The sequence below is a fragment of the Cydia strobilella genome, chromosome 3 (genome assembly GCF_947568885.1).
Source record: "Cydia strobilella chromosome 3, ilCydStro3.1, whole genome shotgun sequence".
Taxonomy (NCBI): domain Eukaryota; kingdom Metazoa; phylum Arthropoda; class Insecta; order Lepidoptera; family Tortricidae; genus Cydia; species Cydia strobilella.
The window spans coordinates 5,172,945-5,190,573 of NC_086043.1; the positions used below are offsets into that span (position 1 = coordinate 5,172,945).

Below are 17,629 nucleotides of genomic sequence, written 5' to 3' on the forward strand. Positions count from 1 at the left end.
TGTGGTCGCGACCCTCAGTCATGAGGAATCGAGGAAGAAGAAACGTAAAACTACTAACCTTGGAAGGATACGCATCCCCTACAAACATGAGCTGCTTACAGCTGTTATATAACATCCACATCTGCGCTTCAAACTCCGACTCGTATAACATGTCGCACAGTGGCGATACTATTGGTGATACCTGCAAACATAAAAAAAAATATTAACGTGGTTTTAAAACTAAATTCAATTCAAAAAAATATATATTGTAAACTAGTTTGCCAAGCCATTATTGTCAGTAGGTAAAGGCGGCAAATTTAAAAAATGTAGGCACGAAGGCTCGTATAGAAAATTGGAATTTTGCGCCTTTTTCTACTGACAATTAAGTGGGTTTGCTAGAGTATATAATATCGTCTACTAATTATTCATAGATCATACACAACAATTAGGTTCGGAATACTCTTTTTGACATACCCTAAGTTAAGGGCTACAGAGCCTAATTTTCTGATTGTACCCTTATCCGCTCAAAAATTTACTGGCTTACTATTCAAGTACGCTGCTATTGTCCATAGAAGTAACAGCTTGCTTTAAAAAAATTGTATGACCTCATAAATCTTACTGCGATAAGATAAAGAGTCTTTATGTGCTGTTTGACATGAGATTTAAGACTTTTAGAACAAAAACACACATGCAAAATACATAGAGTCAGACCAAGATAAGTTGGCAGCGATTTTGATAGCCCAGACGGTGCAAGTTTTAAGTAAACGTCATAATTTCATATAAGTTTGACGTTTAAAATAACACTTGCACCGTCTCGGCTATCAAAATCGCTGCCAACTTAGCTTGGTCTGACTCTAGTTACCTCGGTAGCCTTTGCGATGTGGAAATTGTAAGTGTTGATAAGTTGGTAGATCTGCTTGCTTGGGGGGACTACATCCCTAGATGTTAGCGGCGACAATTTTGATTCCGACGGCCTGAATAGAGAGAACATTTAATTTTTTTCATTGGTGCTTTTCATTTCAGAGCACAGACATATTTATTGAGAATAGCCGTTAAATAACCATGGTCATCATTTGCGACAATTTTGATTCCGACGGCGTCTTGCATTCGCAGTGGGCCGCAGCTAGGCGTCAGTCCGTGTAGCTCGATAGTATAGTCTGTCTCTGGAGACCTTATGTTCGCCTAGAGCTTATTCGTCCTTATTAGATCCCTGACTGTATTATTTGTTACCTGATGACTGGTTCGCTGTATTTCAGATTAGCGTTAGGCTGGGCGTCTTGCATTCGCAGTGACGTCAACGACGTCCCTCGCGGGCCTTCGGACGCTAACAGTCGTAGCTTTGGGCCACAGCTAGGCTTCAGTCCGTGAAGCTCGATGGTGTAGTCGGTTTCTAGTGATCCTATGTTCGCCCAGTATTTTGCTATTACAACTTCTAAGGTTACACCGCCCTGTGGAAGACATATAAGTGTTAATAGAAAGTGATATTGATAATTTTTTACATCTTTGGACTTTTGTACAAACTGCCACCCATTGGTCGATAAAATTGCTCACATGTTAGGGTTTACTTTAAGTTAAGTCGCTTTCTTGGATAAGCCCTAATTTGACTCTGGGTCCGAGAGAGAGAACTTTCTATTTTGCCGGTCTATCATCTAATGAGGTTATACAGTTTTGAGTGTAACAGAGCCCTTTGTCTTTGATTTATACGTTTAAACTGTGTTAGGTAATGTTAGGTAACTGTGGTAGGTTTTATGACTCGGTTTTCATGTAGCATAAGCTGTATGGTGTTGATCATCCTATTTGCTATTAGACTACGAGTAAAGTGCTTATCTCTAACGCGTTGCGTTGCGATATATCTCCCTTCATAGATGCTACACTAGAGGTTTAAACTCACCACAACAGCGAAGGGGTGTACTGCGGGCGCCTCGGCTGTGACTGAGATCATCTTCTGCGTCTCGTGCGCGCGGCAACTCTCATGTGGCAACAGCTGCATGGTGTGGATGAGGAAACGGCCCGTCTGCTCCTTGTCTTTGGTTGTGAGCTTCAGGACGCCCCACGTCGCTTCTAGAGGCGCTGTTAACAATATACATCATTTAAAACAATTTTTCCCTAATTAGATTTAATTTTTATTTTGTCTGCTTCTGTCTACGTCGAAATCCCAAGCCCACGATCTCCCCTACTACCTTTCGACCTTACTTTACTACCTTGGGGTATTATCCCTGGCACGAATAAGCAGTTCATTCTAGCTGCCTAAACTCACAAATGCTATGTTAATCCTAAGGTTGATGGAATATATTTCCAACAACGATTGATTGTTCATATATACAATTTCAGAATACAATCAATTATTTAAGGATATAAAACAAATATGCGATGCGAATATATTGCATTCATTTAGATTTTAGTACAACACCGTTACCGATCCCTGTTTTTTGTTAAGTTTTCACTTGTAATTACACTTACGTATAATAAAATGCCTCTTGATGGTATGCGGCGCGTAAACGGCGGACTCGGACAGAAGCAAGCCTTTGGAGTCGGGCTGCGCCGATTCAGCTTGCAGCACGGTTATAGGTATCCTGAACACCGGCCCTTTCTCTATGCAGTTAGTGTCGTATGCGTCGATACTGGAACAAATATTTGTTATTAGTTGATTGATCAAAGATCAGAGAAGATCCGATGCTTGTATTGTGCTTGCATATGTGTGGTGTACTTTTAAGTCATCGCCTCGTCGAAGGGAAAGCCACCACCGTTTTTCGGATACGAACAACAAAAATGCGCGCTTTGTTTGTTATTTCATGTGTTACTCTGTAAAGCACGCTATCTAGCTGCACAGCCGTCAACGTGGCTCGGAATCGCTAAAGGTAGTAAAATGTTAGCAGAGCAGACCTCTTAAAAGTTGTTGGATACCGCAATTTTCATGGTGATTGTCCCTTTGCATTTACCTTGTGAAATGGGGTCCGGATGGTAACTAAACTGTCTGTATCCTCACAGACACAAGCCGCGGAGTATTTGCCAAGGACAGAAATCCAGGATCCACTTGCCGTAGGTACAGTCGCCATCAGATATATCGGAGCTAGCGAGGTGCTCAAAAATATATCACGCACTCTAGCGCCTCGACAATAGAGGCGTATTCAGATGTTTGTGAGCACCTGGGCTGCTCCGATATATCTGATGGCGACTGTACTAGAACAGAGTGTGTTTCATGAGACGTGTCTTTTGGCATTTACTTTGTGAAATGTGGTCCGGATGGTAACGAAGCTGTCTGTATCCTCGCAGACACAGGACGTGGAGTATTCGCTAAGGACAGGAAAGCGGGAGCAGACACCCACTCGCCGTACTAGAACATAGTGAGTTTCATTTGACGTGTCTTTTGACATTTGCCTTGTGAAATGAGGTCCAGCTATCTGTATCCTCACAGACACTGGCCGCGGAGTATTCGCTAAGGACAGGAAAACGGGAGCAGAGACCCACTCTGCATTGCAAGACAGAGGAGTTTCATGTTAATATGTCTTTTGGCATTTACCTTGTGAAATGAGGTCCGGATGGTAACGCAGCGGTCTGTATCCTCACAGATACGGGCCGCGGAGTATTCGCTAAGGACAGGAAAGCGGGAGCAGAGACCCATTCGGCGTTGCAGGACAGAGCCAGGTTCATGGAGAAGTTGATCTGCCGCGGTATCAGCGTTTTGTCTGCAAATGTCAGGCTATATAGCTTTTGGTGTATCTGTTTGATACTCTAATGCATCGGATTAAAAAAAAATACAATGGTTGTCACCGAGATATAGGATGACATATAAGTCAAGGCAAGTGCACCCAAAGGGAAAAATGCACCTACCATAGCAACTACCTTAAAAAAAAGGGTCAGAGGCGCTTCCCCCGTGACAGCACTTTTGCCAGAAAAAGAGACGATTAAATGGCCTCCAAGCTAACCCTTAGTTGTAGGACATGTAGGCGAAGTTGGAACTGTACGCACTTGTTTCGAATTATACGAATACTAGAGCTAACACTGCTAAACCGATTAGACAAAGTCTAAAGTTTCTTGATCGCATTAAGGAAGACTGGCGACAGGGCGACCCTCTTATGCAAGTTTATTATGGTCGCACTTATCGTGCGTCGCTTTTTGACATCGCGTACGTAGTACGAAACGAGCGCATTACACGACCATAACGCAATTTTCTTGCTTTTTCAACTAGAATAAGCAGTCTTCTCTTGACGGTTAGTAGTATGTTTTAAAAACCAGCCTAAGGTTTTGGGCATCTACTCTTAACTACAATTAATCAAACAAAGAACATACCGTCAAAGAACCGTTGTAAAATGAAAACAGCATCTGAACAACACAGGTCATATTCTTTTGTTGGGCCTAAAGGGGAATAAGAAATACATATTGAACGAAATCAAAATTATTCTGACTGTTCTGAGTAATTATTTACCCATTTCACCTTGGCCTTGTTTACAATATTTATATTGTTGACAAGTTTTTAGGTTGGCCACTTCTGTTCGGCTAATGCAGCTTTGACATCCTTATGGTGGGAGGAAAAAAGGGAGGAAGGGATAAGTAAAGCAAGTTGTCTGACCGGCAGCAATGAGCGAATAGCGAGTTTATTATTTACATGCAATTATATTCTCTTAGCACCACTTGCACCAGCCCACTAACCCGGGGATACGATTTGACACTGGGTTAACGGTTTAACCGGTTAACCCCGGGTTAGTGGGATGGTGCAAGTGACCCTTAGAAAAAGACTCCGCGATGAACGGTTATTCGATGTATCCAATTTTTTCATATAGGATCTATATCTACACATATTATCGTCTCATGCGCGAGCTAATAGCCGCTCGCTAGTAGCTTTATCGTCGCTGGTGAGATAACTACCAAAATATGAGGTCTTGGATAAAGGTAAAAGAGTAAAGGTAAAAGAATAATCTAGGATAAGAGAATATTTTACTGTTTCAAACCCCAAACTAAAAGTACATACCTACAAACTCCAACAAAAATTTAAACTTTGCAGCTTAACATTTTTGTCACTTTCTCATGAAATTTCCATAAATACCCGTCATAAGAAAATAATCAACAACCAGAACAGAACACATCCTTGACTCTACACAACTACCGTGACATTGGTACTCACTCTCCATATCCAGATGGCTTTGCAAGAACTGCGGTTGGATAGTGATCCCTATGTCCTTTGGCACATCGTTTAATTTGGGTCGCAGCAGTATGCCCTTGCCGTTGTGGGGCCCGCACTGCACGCTGATTGTGACGTCACGCTCTGGCACGCCGTGATATGTTGTGAGGTGATCGAAAGTCTGCAACAATGTATTTTTAATGAATGAATGAATTTGTTTGCGGAATTTTATTTTATTTGGTATAAATATAGTATTTACCAAGGTTCTGAACTTTTTTCTTCATACAAATAATACCGGTATTATTACGTTCTTATTCGGTCTTTGGCTTTTTATTTATTTGGCTTTGTTTGTTGTTGAAGATGATATAAGCAGTTCTCTTTACTTTGCACTACACTAGGCTCTGCCCACGACTTTGTGCGCGTACTAGTCGTTCAACTGCTCTCCATCCTCTTCCTCTTCGTGGTTTTGTAGTAAATTGTAACCCCCGGTGCAGGGTGAATTTACGGATAAAAAGAATCCTACGTTTTTTTTTCAGGTTATAAACCATGTGTGATAAATTTCATCGAAGTACATTCTGCCCTTTTTGCGTGATAAGAACAAAAATCCAAACACAAACTTTTATATAATATTAGTAGGATGATATTCAAAACTTTAGGGCTTAAAAATCTAAAGCCCTAACATTGAGGAATTTGAGGACCATGGCCACTCCAAATTGAATTGAAAACTATGTTAATAAAACATTTATTTACATACAAGATATATACAGTGGTACTACGTAAATGAAATTAATAACTAGCTTAAATCTAAAATAGGCCCTTGAGGCATTGTACCAAGGATGCTGGCGGCATTTCCCCGCTGTTTCCAGACTATGTTACCTTTTCGATATTGATAAGTCCGCAACCCTGCGCCCACGGCTCGACGCTGTTGAGGAACGTTGCTGAATTCTCTATGGCTCTCTTTATTGAGTATGGAGAATATGGCAGCTCTTTGGCTTTTAGACCAGAAATAAGCGCCGCTGAAATGAAAAATGATATTAAGGGTCTCCGGCAAGCTCGGTTCTCCATACAAACGTAGTTCTGCTCTCATTTAAAAACGACTAGCTAGATTGCTCTGAAACTTTGTACTTACAATAGGATAAGGTATATATGTCTGTAATTAGTTTATGTAGCTTCAGATGCCATAGTTAAAAAAATACAGCGAATTTAAGTTTTTCATACAAAACTTGTTTTTGGTCTATTTCGTTTGTTTTATAAACTGGAGCTATATAAACTAAGTTCAGACCTAGATATACCACATGTCATTGTATGCGCAAAGTTTCATTACAATCCAACACGTAGTTTTAAAATGAGAGCGGAACTACGTTTTTATGGGAAGGTGCAAAACGGCCGAGCTTAGCGGGGACTCAAGACAAAATTTAAGATTCAATAAAATGTAAGTTGGTATATTTTTATTGGAGCAAATAATTTTTTTGAACTTATTCTGATTTCAAGTTCTTCTCATTTTTTTTTAGATGCGCTTTTAAGAATTAGCTAAAATGTACTATATAACAGCAAAACATTTAGCTGGCCAATGGTAATCCTTATATTGTTACAATCAGGATACAATATGGTTCACAACAGTTATATTTATAAAAACCCACTTACCGACAATGCCGGCGACGTGAGGGGCGGCCATCGATGTACCGTTCATTAGTTGTGAATTTTTTAATGTAAACCTGCGACAAATGAGGCAATATTAGTACTTATAGTAAGATTTGTCCGAATGATACTCGAGAGCTTGTCTTCTTTAGAATTTGTTATTGTGCTTTTTGTTAAAATGTAAAGGCAAAGTATTGAGTTGCTACACGCGTGTACTGGTGAGGACATTACCTAGCTACGGAGGCGACGGCGCCGCCGGGCGCGCACGCGGTGACGCCGGGCGCGCCGTCCGCGCACGGCCCGCGCGAGCTCCACGAGAACAAGCCGCCCGCCACCTGCGCGCGTGTACTGGTGAGGACATTACCTAGCTACGGAGGCGACGGCGCCGCCGGGCGCGCACGCGGTGACGCCGGGCGCGCCGTCCGCGCACGGCCCGCGCGAGCTTCACGAGAACAAGCCGCCCGCCACCTGCGCGCGTGTACTGGTGAGGACATTACCTAGCTACGGAGGCGACGGCGCCGCCGGGCGCGCACGCGGTGACGCCGGGCGCGCCGTCCGCGCACGGCCCGCGCGAGCTCCACGAGAACAAGCCGCCCGCCACCTGCGCGCGTGTACTGGTGAGGACATTACCTAGCTACGGAGGCGACGGCGCCGCCGGGCGCGCACGCGGTGACGCCGGGCGCGCCGTCCGCGCACGGCCCGCGCGAGCTTCACGAGAACAAGCCGCCCGCCACCTGCGCGCGTGTACTGGTGAGGACATTACCTAGCTACGGAGGCGACGGCGCCGCCGGGCGCGCACGCGGTGACGCCGGGCGCGCCGTCCGCGCACGGCCCGCGCGAGCTTCACGAGAACAAGCCGCCCGCCACCTGCGCGCGTGTACTGGTGAGGACATTACCTAGCTACGGAGGCGACGGCGCCGCCGGGCGCGCACGCGGTGACGCCGGGCGCGCCGTCCGCGCACGGCCCGCGCGAGCTCCACGAGAACAAGCCGCCCGCCACCTGCGCGCGTGTACTGGTGAGGACATTACCTAGCTACGGAGGCGACGGCGCCGCCGGGCGCGCACGCGGTGACGCCGGGCGCGCCGTCCGCGCACGGCCCGCGCGAGCTTCACGAGAACAAGCCGCCCGCCACCTGCGCGCGTGTACTGGTGAGGACATTACCTAGCTACGGAGGCGACGGCGCCGCCGGGCGCGCACGCGGTGACGCCGGGCGCGCCGTCCGCGCACGGCCCGCGCGAGCTTCACGAGAACAAGCCGCCCGCCACCTGCGCGCGTGTACTGGTGAGGACATTACCTAGCTACGGAGGCGACGGCGCCGCCGGGCGCGCACGCGGTGACGCCGGGCGCGCCGTCCGCGCACGGCCCGCGCGAGCTCCACGAGAACAAGCCGCCCGCCACCTGCGCGCGTGTACTGGTGAGGACATTACCTAGCTACGGAGGCGACGGCGCCGCCGGGCGCGCACGCGGTGACGCCGGGCGCGCCGTCCGCGCACGGCCCGCGCGAGCTCCACGAGAACAAGCCGCCCGCCACCTGCGCGCGTGTACTGGTGAGGACATTACCTAGCTACGGAGGCGACGGCGCCGCCGGGCGCGCACGCGGTGACGCCGGGCGCGCCGTCCGCGCACGGCCCGCGCGAGCTCCACGAGAACAAGCCGCCCGCCACCTTCGCGCGCATGGAGTATGCTGCTGATGTCATGTCCGGTGACACGTATGCGCCCACACCTGACAACAACACACTATTTTAGGCTTGCTTATTTATTTTATTTATTTAAGTATACGTACCAACGGATAATACATCTACACAAATACATTAGAACAAGGATAATTAACATTACAGATGTTTAGCCACTTAAAGGTGACCACAGCTCACCCATGTATATTTCAAAGAGAGTATATAAACAACTAATATAACTTATTGAAAATAAATTAACTTAAAAATTTGATTTACTTAAGGTAGAGAAGTATAAGCAAGAAACCATGCAGACATAGACTTACAGTAACAATAAAGTACCCTGGGATTAAATGTAGTCTTGCTGATCAAGAGTATAACAGCAATTTATGTTTGCATTGGAAAAATGAAAATGGAAGTGGTCAGTTTAATGGCAAGATCGAATATAGATAAATGGACAAATGTTCCAAATATTAAAGACCTATATATATCAAGCCAGAATGTAAGGTTGCGAGGACAATCTAAAAAAATTATCAAACCCCCGTGTGCTAGCAACCCTAGGAAACACTTCATACAAGTTCTTCAATATACAGCTAGTGTATCAAAATAAATAATAATAAATATCATAATGGATTAGTTGCCAATATACATCAAGAGGAAAGAGAAAGGAGGGAGAGTGGATAAGAATCACTCGAAATCGACGTGATTAGAAAGCTTTACATGAGGCCCTTGTCAACCACTAGACTGAGCACATCCACTACAAATTTAATATGGAAGCGCAACCGCTTATATGAGTTGCGCCTACAAATGTAATATGGAAGCGTAATCGCTTATTTCAGTTGCGCCTACAAATTTAATATGGAAGCGCAATCGCTTATTTCAGTTGCGCCTACAAATTACGACCAGTGCTCGTGTAAATTAAAAACATTTACAAAAATTAAGCTTAGGGGTGTGCCATTGCTGTTAGTATAAAAAGGTGTAGAATACATCTCGGTATGCTGCTCGAATAAAATTCGTAGTACTTTACGAGTAAAATTACACCTATATGTGGTGACCTCGTGCTCTTTGTAAACGCGTCATACGTGTCTGTGTAGTCTGTGGTGTGGACTCATCTAATAACACGAATTTAGACTAAAGTTAGCATGAAAGGTGCACTAGGATTAGGAAAATATATATGTACCGATAAGCACGGGCTGCGCGATGTCCGGCGGCGCGCCGACTGTGCAGAGCGCCGGGCCGTGGTTGCCCGCCGACACCACCCACGACACGCCGTAGCGGTTCACCACCTCGCAGATTATGTCGCCCACCCGCCTGTAAATAAAAAAAAAAAAAAAAAAAAAGCCTTTATTTCCAAATTTCCAATTTTACATTAAAAAAACAATTTTATTGTACAATAAAAAAATAAAACACTAAATTACTCTGCTCCAGCGGTATAGCTGCTAGGCCATGTCGGACACATAGTACACCAATACACACGTCTTATATAAACATGACACTGTCAGCCCAATCTCCATAATAATCTTACCTTTATGCATAATTACATTCAAAATTTAGTGACCTAATCAGAATAGAAGTCCAATCCCACCAAATTATACACACTCTACTCCTTTCCTTTTTTACGAGAATGCTGCATCAAAAAAGCACTACTGGCATAAAGATAACTACTCCTTTCGAAATCGTCTTTAATATTGACACTGGAATCACTGAATTGGGCCTTGTTTCAGTACCATTCCATATGAGAACTAACTACGAGTATAAGCCCGCTGACACCCCACGATTGCATATCCTATTTTACCCCTACATTGTGATAAAAAAACAACTACTTACCCAGTATTGCACCAGTGAGCATGCTCCCCATAGCTCATATTAATTACGTCAATCTTCATCTTTTTACTAAGCTCCATAACTTTGATACACGCTCTAACCAACGCTGTGCCGGTTTCCATAGAAACCAGTCTACTGTCTCCAATAGTGAGGGAGATAATTTTGGCTCCGGGAGCGACTCCATTCTTGTCTGGCTCGTCGGGGAAGTAGCCAGCTGCGATAGCCGCTACGTGGGTGCCGTGGGTCGCTGTAAATATTTTACACATATTGCGATCTCTTATAACATTACATTTCCATCTTATTTGCTGTACACGGTATAAACATGAAGCTGAAAGAAACAGCTCCAAATTTTTCATTCAGCCAACCAATAATTTAGGATTAACGCTTTCACGATTTAGAAAAGCCACCTTTATGACACTGATTTGAATAACCATGCCAGGATAAACAAAACCACCAAGACCAAGTCTCGACTCTCAAGTATTTCTAGAAATAGTAACTCGCCGAGGCACGGATGCCGAGTCTACGATGTGTTTATTAGGAGGGGAAACATGAACTCACAGCACATAGCAACGACTTCGAGCGTGAGTCCCTCGTCGTGAACATTGATGGAGACGGTCATCTCGTCCAGCTCTGTCAAGTGCAAGCACTCATTCGTAATACAGTACTCGCCGAGGCACGAAAGCCAAGTCTCCCCTCTGTGTCTATTTAGAGTGAAATATTAACTCACAACACATAGCGACGACCTCGAGCGTGCGTCCCTCGTCGTGAACATTGATGGAGACCGTCATCTCGTCCAGCTCCGTCAAGTGCGAGTGCTCGTGAGTAATACTGTACTCGCCGAGGCATGGACTGGAGGCTAAGTCACCACTCTCTGATGTGTCTATGCATGATCTGGTAACAAAAATATCCTTATCTGATTTCAAGCTAATTTCTTTATAGCCTGGATGGTGGGTTTCAGGTCCGAATAATCATTAATGAAGTACAAATCCATGAAAAAAAAACCGGCCAAGTGCGAGTCGGACTAACCCACCGAGTGTTCCGTACTTTTTAGTATTTGTTGTTATAGCGGCAACAGAAATACATCATCTGTGAAAACTTCAACTGTCTAGCTATCACGGTTCATGAGATACAGCCTGGTGACAGACAGATGGACAGACAGGCAGACGGACAAACGGACAGACGGGCAGACGGACAGCGGAGTCTTAGTAATAAGGTCCCGTTTTTACCCTTTGGGTACGGAACCTAGCTAAAACAATTAAAGTAGAAGTAGCTAAGTAGGGAAGTAACCAAAAAACAATTTGACAATAGGGGGTATTATTGCAATGTTTTGCCACCAGAGTGCAGCACTAGCCCCTTTAGTAAACCATAACTTATACATACTGAGCCTTTAACTGTTTTTTGACAAGTTTTCAGAGATAATAATATATGACATTGATGCATCAAGGCCATTAAGTCCAGTGTTACTTTAAAATTATGTTGTTATATTGTTGATACAGTCTTCAGACAAATTAACCAATTAATTTTGATAAAAGTAACAGTTAAATACTCACAATCCAAGAAATAATAGGACCAGGCAAAAAGGTCCTTTTTCTAAAACAGTTTAGACGAGAGATTTAGGTAAAACAAAACCATATCTGATAAGGTCCAAGCAGTAATCAATAAAATAAAAACCGGTGACAGACAGACGGACAGAGTAGTCTTAGTAATAGGGTCTCATTTTTACTCTTAAGTCACTTCAAACTCTTACCTCCAAGAAGTCCCATCATGGAACAAAACACAATCATAAGTAGGCCCAAGATCCGAGTACTTCTTCTCAGCAGCTTGTAACACTTCCACCCTGGTCTCCAACTCCTCCTTAAGCAGCTTATCTTCCGGGCTGAGGGTTGGATTCTTTGATACTGTTGAAATAAATTCAAAAGCTAGTATAAAAAAATCGAAAATCTGAAACAGTCTGTATTTGTTTATGTAGTAAGATATAACGGAATCGGATATTGGGGAAATATCAATTTAAAACTGGACAAAACTTTATAATAAATTCAAGGAAATATTTATATATTCAAATGTTGTTTATGCACTTTAAATTAGCATGTTACTGATCGATCTCTAACTTTCCATGAGATATTTTAATTATAAACTCATGCACAAAAGTTATGTTAAAAAAAAACTGTACTTTTGGCCAAAGTTTGATGGTATAATACAGTACAATCTCACTCATCCGGCACTAATGCTGATACAAGTGACCCATATTACTGGAACTTTTGGATTACTGGAATGAAAATTTTGATGTGTTTTTAGTATGTCGTAGAAATACATTATACTAAAATACTACATTCAAAGAAAATTTTACTGTTATCTGAAACTTAGCCATCTATAAAGAGATTGAAGTGGGATAATGTGAAACACAGAATGATCATTTACCTAGTCGGCTCATAAGTTCTGTCATATACATAGTATCAAATAAAATCAAAAGTTTAAGTTTATTCCGTATAATTTGTACAGCGTTTGAAAGCTTATAAACTAGAGAATCTAAATGTATAACATTTATTCAAAATGACCGCCATAGTTATCTACACAGGCTTGAAGTCTTCGTGGCCAGTCGTCAATGGATTCGCGCACCACTTTCATGTCGATATTGGCCACTGCCGTAGCAAGAGATTTTTTCAGCGAGTCTAGATTTGCATGAGGTTTTGAGCACACCTTTTCCTCTAAATACTGCCATATTTTATAGTCTAAAGGATTAAGATCTGGGCTAGAGGAGGGCCAATCTTCATGCCGTATAAAGTCGATTTTATTGGAGGCGAGCCAGGCTTGTGTAGACTTTGCCTTATGGGCTGGAGCAGAGTCCTGCTGGAAAACCCAATGCTGGTTTAGAAACATCGTATGGGATAGTGGTTTCACAATATTAGTCAACACCGTGTCTTGGTACACTTTGGCACTAGTTTTTACTCCTTTCTCACAAAAATGCATACTAGTGACGCCCGCATAAGAAACTCCCAGCCAAACCATCACAGATGAAGGGTGATGACCTCTTTGAATACGGGGAATGCTATTAGACGCTTCTTTACTATTGCGAGCGTACACTCTATCATTTTGTTTATTACAGTTTTATTCTATGTCAAAAATTTTCTCGTCCGAAAACAGTATACAACGGTGCTTATTTTTAGCGTACTTCTTCAATAAAGCTTTAGATCTTTTAAGCCTTAAAGCTTTAAGCCGACCATTGAGAAGATGGCCAGTTTTTCGTTTATAAGCACGAAGTCTCAGGTCTTGATTAAGCACTCTTTTCACCGTGTTTTTGCTCAAACCCATCTGGAGGGCCATAACTTTTTGTTTCCTAGCGGGATTTCTGGCAATGCGTGCCCTAATTGCTTGTACAACCGCTGGAGTCCTAGCTGTACGCAGACGACCGCTTCTTTTCTTGTCATTTAAACTAGAGACCTCACTGTATCTTTCTATGGTACGATACACAAATCTTAGAGAGAATTTTAAATTTTCAAGTAGCTTAGAAATTTTAGTCGGCGAGTGACCACAACGATATAGTGCAATTATTGCGGTACGGCTATCTTTAAGCGTCCACTCCATGTTGAAGAAAACAGAAAATTGCAAAATTATACTACTCAAATATTTAATAAAGATTCGAAATTCAAATGCAGAACGGTTTTTGTTTTAGGAGTTCCAAATTTAAATTTTAAAGGCCAGTGACAGAACTTATGAGCCGACTAGGTATACCCCAATTTCAGTGCCGGATTACTGGGGATTACTGGGGAGATTTCACTATATTTAGAAGGCAACAAATTTTAAAGGAACTTTTGAAGACTATTTTGTCAGTCAATGGAATATAATTTATTCACAAATCAGAAACATTTATTGTGCATACTGTGTAGGTACAAGAAGTATAGCTAGGAACATTTTAAAAACATTATCCTTTTTGCATGAAGAAGATAATAGTTCAAGATTCCTTGGCAGTAGGATTAATATATGACAAAATGAATAACACTTCTCTAGTCTTATGCAAAATAATTCCTTGTTATTTCCACCTTGAAATTGGGCAAAGTTGCCATTTACAGAACCTTCAAATAATTGATCATGTTATTTGTTATCTCAATTTTGATCATATTATAAGAAGTTTTACTAGTTTAGGCATTTTCCAGGTGCCTTTATGAATACCCGGTAGACCTTTATTTAGTGTCAATTAGAAAATAATGGATACAGACAACACACTTTAGGGTTGAACACTTACAGCTTTACCTTAACCACCGATGTATGAATGTGGTACGTGGTCAAAGTTGTTATGATGTTTTGCTAAAGTTTACAATCGTTTATTCATAATTCATAATTTATTTACCATAAAAACACATCAGTGGTTAAGGGTTAACATCAGAATCAAGAAACTTGCTACAACAGGTCAGATTCATCAGCACCTCAGCAAATACTAACCAACATCACTTTCAAAATCCTGCAGCTGCTTGTTAGATTCCGCATAAGCTGGCTTGTGTCCAACATCCCACAAGTGCTCCTTCCTATGCTCCTGAATGCGCTCCTTTAGTTTAGACGGATACAAGCTGAATGGGTACAGAACACCCACCCTCCATTCACCCGATGGGTTCTTCCAAGATTCTGGAATCTAAACAATCATTTGTAAACAACAATATAACATTTAGGTTATTAGTAAAATTACGCATATTTATTATATTAAAAAGAAATCTAATGTACAAGTTAATAATAAACCGTTTTTAATAAAATAATTAGGTCATGAATGGAAACTTGCCTTCAATTTGCGCCCTGTAAGGCCGGTAATACATCCGTCAACAACTTTACGAATAACCGTACTAGTGTCCACGTCGCCACACCCACTACAGTCAAACCTCTCAATAACCTTCGTCTCACCCGTGCTCGTCACCTAAAAAACAGAACCACTTATAACTTTAATTATAAATCCTCTAAAATACGAATGAAACAAACCATGACGAGACAACTTTTTACCTGAAGACCAGACGCTGCCGGGTCTACACCAGAATCAAAAATTGCAATAACAGTGTCTCGGCCATCATAGAGAGGATTTTTATTCAAAAACGAGACAACTCCCGTCTCTTTTTTCGGCAATAATCCCCAAACAGGGAATTCACAGTCGATCGGTGCGTCTGCCATTTTTGATGACCCGATATCTAGTGTTGCCAAGAAAAGGAAAATAAAAAAGTATCATTGTTAGATTATATCTCCACCAACGGGTGACTTACACGATTGAATGTAAAATAACTTGTTGGAGTATTGTATTCTTTGTAGTGGAGCCATCCCTTTTGAATTGAAAAATATTAAATAGTTTGCTTAATTGCATATTATTTATATATACCAAAGAGTAGTATAATATATGATATATACCCAAAGAATACAAGGTTGATACAAGGTATTATAAATTCTTTGGTATTATACCTCAACTATTCAACTCCACCCTCCACCAAGTTAGTATGTGTGATTATGTGATATACTGGCCATAAAAAACATGTTTTAATAAAAATGCATATGGCATCATTTCAAGTTTAAGTCAATTTGGAAAGTCATAAATGTCATAATTCCTATCTGTTAGCGAATCTTTTACTGTCCTTATAAGATGTGGTTTAATATTCTTCCAGCTTATTTTATAATTTTTGGTTCTTTGGCTTTGCCTGGCTATGGATTGTGGTGGGCGCATTACTTGGTAAATGGAAATGTAAGAGGAAAAGCTAGTTATTTTATTACATTAATCCGCCGTACATTCAAGTAGTAAATAGAATACCTAGATCAGATTTTCCTAGAATAAACTATCAGGTTACAATTAAAATCCGAACCCGTTTTAAACTGCACTATTTCTGGTACACCCAGGAGAAAGAGGCATCGTTATCTCTCCCTGTACTAAGTGCCCTAATTTTTTTCCACATTCTAAAAATCGTCCTATTCGAAAAATTATGTAGAAAATATAATCTGGCAAGCCAACTTTGCCAGTAGAAAAAGGTGGCAAAAAAATGTAAGCGTTAAGGATCGTTCATCGTTCTTCCATACAAATTTTTAATTTCACGCCTTTTTCTACTGACAAGTTGGCATGCCATTCCATCTCAAATTTCTTTGTCCAATGTGTATTGCGTCTCACATTTTGCTTAGTGAGAGAGTGAGACGCAATAACATTGGACAGGTAGTATACCACCCTAACCCATCCCAGCCAGAGTCACAGTGTAAAAAGTAAGTGGACCTACGCCTTTGATGTTTGCGTAAATGCCGACACCGCACAAGAACACAGTAGGGCTGTCATAGACTTTTACACAACTGCCCAAAAAATGTTTACATTTCAAATAAAACACGTTAGCTCTGTAAGTAGTACCGAGCTACTAGCAATGGCGATGTATCCAGCTCGGGTGCGCGCGACCCACCCCTCGCCCCTCGCACCCCGCACGATATTGCCCTGTCTAGACGGCTTCGTCGAATGACTGTATTGTTTTATAGACTGTGCCAGAGTATACTTTATATAGTTGGTCAAACCAAATTGTCAGTAAATAAGAACAAAAAAACTATACTCCTTCTTTTCTTTTGGGTGTTAGTACTAGTGTAACACAAAGATAGTATGATTCTCTCTGTCTATGTTTGAAATGAGACAGTCCCTTGACAAACTATATATACATCACACAGCCATGTACGATTTGTTGCAAAGTCTGTGGATCTCTTTAGATTAGATCTCTACTTACGTTCTTTAGTTTTCTTCTTCTTTTCAAATAAATTAACTGGCAACACACAGTCTACTGTCACTTCACGAACGAGTACAATATTTCTGTAATATTTTGCTGGGCATCTCATTAAAATGTGGTACGAAATTCTGCCTAGTTTCTGCATTATTACAGCAGCCCTGGGCTTGCCTGGGTGGGGCCTATATCATTGCCACAACCTTATAATAGGCAACGTAAGTACCGCATCAAAACAACCTGTTAGGTAACACTGACTAGTTTTCGTATGCACAGATTATCTATTTTGTCACTAAGTTTCAGTTCAATAACCAATTTTAAATAGTAACTGAGCTAATTATTATCTTTAATATTACTTTTCAATATATTTTTCAACATTTTGGCCTGCAATAACGCACATTAGATATGATTTAAAGCTGGGTTCAATTTTAAGGTATCCAGGTTGTTGGTTGACTGAAAATGGAGTGGGGGGAGGTTAACTGACATTTGTCTGTTTGCCTGAAACAATCAAATTCGAGCAAAAACGGAGTATCCTATTTATACATCTCAAAATATCATAAACATGATCAACATAAACAGTAAACACAATAAATAAATTAGTCAAACTATAAAAATTTAACTAAGACAGTACATAGTTTGTTACCAGTATTAAAAAGGAAACGATACAAACCACCAAAAACATATCACCTGT

The 17,629-nt window shown here is 41.8% G+C and overlaps 1 protein-coding gene across 1 annotated transcript in view; it reads right to left on the reverse strand.

Annotated features, from left to right (window-relative positions):
* The window catches only part of LOC134755624 (tripeptidyl-peptidase 2), a 28,070-nt gene extending 12,653 nt beyond the window's left edge, over positions 1–15,417 (reverse strand). Inside the window, 23 exon segments of the mRNA XM_063692116.1 lie at positions 59–181; positions 842–953; positions 1,210–1,427; positions 1,871–2,049; positions 2,440–2,600; positions 3,500–3,665; positions 5,102–5,279; positions 5,975–6,114; positions 6,743–6,813; positions 6,968–7,087; positions 7,231–7,353; positions 7,497–7,619; positions 7,763–7,885; positions 8,029–8,156; positions 8,158–8,289; positions 8,291–8,460; positions 9,588–9,718; positions 10,235–10,478; positions 10,959–11,122; positions 11,979–12,129; positions 14,669–14,855; positions 15,000–15,131; positions 15,215–15,417. Of these exon segments, the coding sequence (XP_063548186.1) occupies positions 59–181; positions 842–953; positions 1,210–1,427; positions 1,871–2,049; positions 2,440–2,600; positions 3,500–3,665; positions 5,102–5,279; positions 5,975–6,114; positions 6,743–6,813; positions 6,968–7,087; positions 7,231–7,353; positions 7,497–7,619; positions 7,763–7,885; positions 8,029–8,156; positions 8,158–8,289; positions 8,291–8,460; positions 9,588–9,718; positions 10,235–10,478; positions 10,959–11,122; positions 11,979–12,129; positions 14,669–14,855; positions 15,000–15,131; positions 15,215–15,379 (3,441 nt within the window). The 5' untranslated portion in view covers positions 15,380–15,417.
* Positions 15,418–17,629: the final 2,212 nt, after the last annotated feature.